The 6,694-nt window shown below is 50.5% G+C and overlaps 1 protein-coding gene across 1 annotated transcript; it reads right to left on the reverse strand.

The window, feature by feature from the left end:
• Positions 1–1,441: 1,441 nt before the first annotated feature.
• On the reverse strand, positions 1,442–3,857 carry LOC308158366 (kelch-like protein 10; the record flags this gene model as incomplete). Its single annotated transcript, XM_080531955.1, has 5 exons — positions 1,442–1,810; positions 1,898–2,050; positions 2,171–2,788; positions 2,903–3,392; positions 3,712–3,857. 5 exons carry the CDS (start codon positions 3,855–3,857, stop codon positions 1,442–1,444), a joined length of 1,776 nt encoding a protein of 591 aa, XP_080388081.1.
• Between the last annotated feature and the right edge of the window lie 2,837 nt (positions 3,858–6,694).

Consider the following 6,694-nt stretch of genomic DNA (forward strand, 5'->3'; position numbering starts at 1 on the left):
CCCCTAGCGCCGCCCCTGACATCAAGGTTTGTACAATCAAGCCGGCTACTTTATCAGTGTTTCCCCTAGGTTTGCTGCCTTGGGGGGGTGGCATGGACCGTGGCATGGACCCCCCCCCAGGGGGTAAGACCCTGCGACATAAAAAAAAAAGGTTTCTCCTTCTATCAGTGGCCCCGGGCCTGAGCTAGATTACTCTTCCTGCCACGAATGGTGGACTGATGATTCACATGCTTAGCACTCAAATGTATTGATTGTAAGTCGCTTTGGAATAAGGCGTCTGCTAAATGCCAAAAATGTACCGTAAATGTAAATGTAAATGACATACCAGCGTCATGTCCAGGGGGTAAGACCCTGCGACATACCAGCGTCATGTCCAGGGGGTGTACTTGTACATTAAGCCGCCTCACGCTACTGAAACAGGAGATAGGCTCCTGCCCTATGGGCCATTAGGCTCCAGAACCAGCGGTTCTCAAGGCTACTTACTTATGTGGTCTTGACTACCTGTCCACTTTCTCACCTAGTTCTTGCTCTCTCTCTCTCTGGTGTGCCGACACCATCCTGCTCTCTCTCCTTCTCTCTCTCTCTATCCTCCTCTCTCCCTCTTTTGCTGTCAACCAAAAGGCAAACATAACAACCAGAGTATTTATAATCTAATAAGAGGTATAAATTGATCCATATCAATTTATAACATAATTATAATTGAATATTGGATTGCTGTGGGCAATGTAGTCAGATAATGTCATTTTGACTACTCTCTCACCTGAAAAAAAATTGTATGTCCAACTATAAAAAACAGACATTTCCAATGCTTCAATCCACTGTCCATGTACTGTAAATATGCCATTATGGTATTACCATAAAGCCCAATTCTAGCAGAATAAGAAAGATAGTATATCTACTTTAAGTAAAATAATAAAGTGCATCCAGTTAGCTCTTTAGCTGGCATGTATGCAGCAGACTAGCTCATCTAATCACCTCTGAGCTAGCTAGTTAGCTTGCTAGTTCTTTGACACTATTTTACATACCATGGAACTATAATCAGACACTTTCTAGTCACAATAATAACGACCAATTTGAACCAACTTAGGTTCTGTTAGGACACTCAGCAATTATATTTGCTAACGTTTCAACTTGCTTACTTTCCATCTGCAGACATCTCACCCTGCAAAAACTCTCTCGCGTATGTAGACGTCAGAGATACACGTATTGATGGACATGTGCTTGCCCAGCAAAGTTAAGACATGATTGCAAACTAGCATTCAATTAAAGTCTCCCTTATACGGTCATTGTAGAAAAATAATTGTACCACCCAGCCTGATAGAAGCAATAAGAAAGACAGAAAGGTTATGTGATTTCCATGGGCACTTGAAGGATTTATTTGGATAGTTTCTGTCTCTGCCCAGATGGACTGCAGTGGCCAGGACTGGGTTATGTAGGGATGTCAGACAGTAAGGATGCTATTGGAGGTGGACAGTTTGAGCTCCTCCCGGGGGTTCTGCAGGGTATCTCGCGGGGCAGCATACTCCAGCACATTGGGTAGTCCGTGCACCACACAGCAGCTAACGTCACTGCGGAAGATCCCCATGTCATGGGCGTCATGCCACTCATCTGTCTTCTCATCGTAGCACTCCACATTGAAGGTGGTGGTGAAGCCATTGAAGCCGCCCACCACAAACAGAAGATCATCCACCACCTCGATGCCAAAGTTGCTCCGTGGGTTGAACATGGTGGGAACTGCGCGCCAGGTGTTGGTCTGGGGATTGTAGCACTCTGCGTTTCGCAGACGGTTGGCTCCATCAAAGCCACCCACCTAAGAGAGGATAGGAGAAATGTGGGTCAATAACAGAATATCAGAACTTGAGCATAGATTTATTGTGTATTCTTATGTAGGTCTCACCGCATAGACCTGCTCCCCATAGGCGATGACTCCCACCCCGCTGCGTCGGCTTCTCATGGGGGCGATCAGAGTCCATTGGTTGGTCTCAGGGTTGAAGCACTCTGCTGTGCTGCTGCTGTGCTCATTCCCATTGAAACCACCACATATGTATACCTAGAGTTAAGGCAACTCGTAAATTCATCCATCCTGGCTTTTTAATAGATTCATTGTACAATAGTTATCAAGTTGTGTTCCAGGTACAGTTAGTCTTACCTATTCCTCTGTTCCACTTACCTTTCCAAAAAGTGTGGTGGCACTGGCATCACTTCTCTGCTCATGCATGGGTGAGATGAGTGTCCACTGGTTGGTCTCAGGCTCATAGCGCTCAGCAGTGTTGAGTCGCACAAAGCCATCGAAGCCGCCCATGGCGTAGATGCAGCCACCCAGCACAGCCACACTGACGTAGCAGCGCTGTGAGTGCATGGGTGCCACTTGGTGCCAAGTGTGTGTGACTGGGTTGAACTTGCGCACACTATTGAAGTAGTCAACGCTGTCAAAGCCTCCCACGCAGTACACAAAACCATTGAGGTAGGCAGCACCGTGGAAGGCCCGTGCGCTCTCCTCCTCTCGAGTCACATTGACCCATCGGTCAGCCCGTGCATCATACGCCTCAATGCCATTGGTGGGGCTGCCACCACTCTGACCACCGATGGCCAGTAAGATGGCATAGGGCAGGCGAGGGCGGGTCAGAGGGTTGCCGAAGTCAGAGCTGGAGGGCCCATTCATGGTCAGGTCATACATGGCCTTCAGTGCGTTGATGATGATGGGCCTGCAGTCTTCATTGGCTCTCACCAGTGGATTATTCTTCACATTGTTCATGAAGTAGTCTGCTGTCATCAAGGCCATGCGTACCTAGGCAAACAGACACAGACAGATATGGACACAGAATGCAGTCGGCAGCCGATACACCTTCATGAAATGCATCAAACATTTACGTGTTACGTGTGTTGTCCGACTCTCAGTCACCTTAGGCAACAGCACCGAGATCTGGGCTTCGCGGTCTTGAGGAGAATGGCCAATCCAGCGCAGGATGGCCTCAAACACTACATTTTCCTGCCTCACGTTCAGGTCGTCCTTCTCAATGATGTCACGAAACTGCCACGGCGAGAGTTCCAGGAACTCCTCGGAGCTACGCACCATCTCCTTAAAGTGATGCAGGATGTAGAGAGAGGACACGCGCCTGAGCTCATGGCAGGAGTAGAAGTCTGCAAATGTACAGATCCCAATGCAGTTCTCCGGGCACAGCTGGGCCTCTAGGTAGTCACTGCAGGCTCGCACAATGCCCATGACAGAGAACTGGTCTGCAGCCACCAGAAGCTGCTCCGCATTCTCGTCAGTGACAGGCACAGAGCGTGTGTAGGCATACTCAATAATGAGACGCATCATGTCCGGTGACACACCAGGAATGTCGTACACCCGCTTTTCTAAGTTGTTCCAGCCACTTGTGAAGAGAGCTCTGTGGGTCAGGGTTTAGAGAGGAGGGATATGATGGTCAGGACTCATCCATATACTGTACCAGATTTTCTCAATACTCTTTTCAATATAGTACAGCAATATAATAAACACCCTCTGCAATTATATGACAATATAAAGAGGGGTACACAAATATTATGAATCAATAGTTGTATCTTTTATAGAATGTATCATTGCTGCCACAAAGAACAATGTGTAAGCTCTTGTAGGATCTGGCTATTTTCTTCTGATTATCCTTTGGATCCATGCCAAGTGAATCCCTGCCATCCATCATGGCTACCCCCCCAAGTTAAGACACTCACCGGAAATATGGACTGCAGCCGCAAAGGATATTCTTGTGTGCGTTGAATTCGATGCCATTGACTTTAATCACCACGTCACAGAATTTTCCTTCCAGTCGTAGCTCATTAAATATTGTACAGGCCATGGAACTCATTTTTCTCTCCATGTTGCATCTCTGAAATGTAGAGGTGGACCCCTCTTCCAGTTCATTCATTCTTGTGTTGAATATCTTCAATATCCACTTTTGGGGTATTTTGGGTAAGATATTCAGGTGGCACACTGCAACTATTCTTCTGAGCAATGTTCTAGAATTGTGCATTATTACATCACAGTGAGTGATACAAAATTAGAATGTCTCAGATACCATTTTCATAATAAGCTGACACCATCATAAAAAAGTATTCTCCGCCCCCACAGTGAACTCAGGTGACCAATCAACAGGCTGCTCTTTATGACCATGTTTATATACCTTGTTGCTAAGTTATTATAGTGACAGTACACCTCAGGTGGTGTTGAGGATAAAAATGACAGTTGCGTGACATATACCCATATACCCACACACCCCCACACACACACACACACACACACACACACACACACACACACGCACGTGACAAACACACACACATACACACGTGACAAACACACACACACATGTGACATTGTTGTCGTTTATTGTTCTTCTTTGCAATTTATGGTGTCACGTTCAAGTTTTGTCGGGTAAATAATAAAAGAATCTGCTGTTTCTTGTTGTTTGGGGGTTCCTCTTCAACATACAGGAGGGCGCCCGGTGCTCCCTTGAGCATTTTCAGATATTAACCCCTTCATGCCCAAAATGCCCAAATCCCAGAAAAATAGGTATTTATCCAACCAACAAGAAACAGCAGAGAAAAAAACGTTTACCCAACAAAACAAGGTTCTTCAGAAAAGCAGGCCTGGTTCAGAACCAACAACCTGTCCTTCTCTTCTTCTTCTTGTTTGGAGCTCTGGAGGTGCTGTAGCTGGGCCTGGAGGTGCTGTAGCTGTTTAAAGACCAGGTTCTTATAGGTCCAGATAGGCTGGCAGGCTGAGTGGGAGGACTGGACCTGAGATCTGATGGCTTCTCCCATCTGGACCTGAGATCTGATGGGTTCTCCCATCTGGACCTTAGATGGGCTGTGTTCTCCCATCTGGACCTTAGATGGGCTGTGTTCTCCCATCTGGATCTGAGATGGGCTGTGTTCTCCCATCTGGACCTTAGATGGGCTGTGTTCTCCCATCTGGACCTTAGATGGGCTGTGTTCTCCCATCTGGACCTTAGATGGGCTGTGTTCTCCCATCTGGACCGTAGATAGGCTGTGTTCTCCCATCTGGACCTTAGATGGGCTGTGTTCTCCATTCTGGACCTTAGATGGGCTGTGTTCTCCCATCTGGACCGTAGATAGGCTGTGTTCTCCCATCTGGACCTTAGATGGGCTGTGTTCTCCCACCTGGACCTTAGATGGGCTGGGTTCTCCCTTGGCTGCATGGGTGGACTGCACCTGAGATCTGATGGGTTCTCCGATCTGGACCTTAGATGGGCTGGGTTTTCCCATCTGGGCCTGAGATGGGTTGGGTTCTCGCAGGGCTGCGTGGGTGGGCTGGACCCGAGATGAGGTGGGCTTTGTCTGGAGGTCCTGTGCCAGGTCTCCCACGTACCTGGTGACGAGTCGGGGGAAGCCCCAGAGCCGATGGCTGTTTTTCCTTCGGACGTTTGACTCCAGCTTCTCTCTGGTCTCCTGGGAGATGAAGGGGATGGAAGCAGCCGGCAGGAACACCATGATGGGCTTTCTCTCCGTTGCCGTGGAGACAGTCTGGCACAGGGATTTGGCACGTGGGCAGAAGACCAGGGGTCCTATCCTGACGCTAGACGTCTTGGCCAGAGGGTGCGTGACGGCGTGGCGGGGGCATCGGAGTCTGGCGGGGAGGAGCATCCTGATGATGCAGATCATCCGTACTGCCAGCCTCCAGCGACGCAACGCAGAACTCTGGCCGGACTCCAGGGGGCGCCTGGGGGGTTGCTGGGCCTCTGGGGGGCAATGCCTCCACTGCACGTCCTCCCCATCTGGTCTGGGGGTAGGGCTTCGGTCAGGGCTTGTAGAGGGCGTCTGAAAGCAGGACCTGGACGACTGATCAGAGAGGGAGGGGCAACTGGAGCGAGTAGAGGAGGAGTCAGGGTACAGAGTATCCATCCGGTCCAGCGTCTTGTCCACTAGCTGCAGGCGGTGGAGGTAGAGCGGAGTGTCCTCCTTGGGCTCCTTCAGCTTCTCTCTGGGGTGAGATGGGGCAGCTTCTCCCATCTGGACATGAGATGGGCTGGGTTCTCCAATGGCTGCGTCGCGGATGGGCTGGACCTGAGATGAGGTGGGCTTTATCTGGAGGTCCTGTAGTTGTTTAAAGACCAGGTTCCGCTCCATGCGCCACCGATCTTCCTGGTTCATGAACACCACTCTGTCCGTCCGCCTGGGGCCCTGGGAGGGGGAGGTGTCGCCAGTATCACATGGCTGGGGCAGGGTGGGGCATCGGAGTCTGGCGGGGAGGAGCATCCTGATGATGCAGATCATCCGTACTGCCAGCCTCCAGCGACGCAACGCAGAACTCTGGCTGGACTCCAGGGGGCACCTGGGGGGTTGCTGGGCCTCTGGCAGGCAATGCCTCCTCCACTGCACGTCCTCCCCATCTGGTCTGGGGGTAGGGCTTCGGTCAGGGCTTGTAGAGGGCGTCCGGGAGCAGGACCTGGACGACTGCTCAGAGATGGAGGGGCAACTGGAGCGAGTAGAGGAGGAGTCAGGGTACAGAGTATCCATCCGGTCCAGCGTCTTGTCCACTAGCTGCAGGCGGTGGAGGTAGAGCGGAGTGTCCTCCTTGGGCTCCTTCAGCTTCTCTCTGGGGTGAGATGGGGCAGCTTCTCCCATCTGGACATGAGATGGGCTGGGTTCTCCCATGGCTGCGTCGCGGATGGGCTGGACCTGAGATGAGGTGGGC

This window comes from Nansenia antarctica (assembly GCF_963989245.1).
Source record: "Nansenia antarctica genome assembly, chromosome: 5".
Lineage (NCBI taxonomy): Eukaryota > Metazoa > Chordata > Actinopteri > Argentiniformes > Microstomatidae > Nansenia > Nansenia antarctica.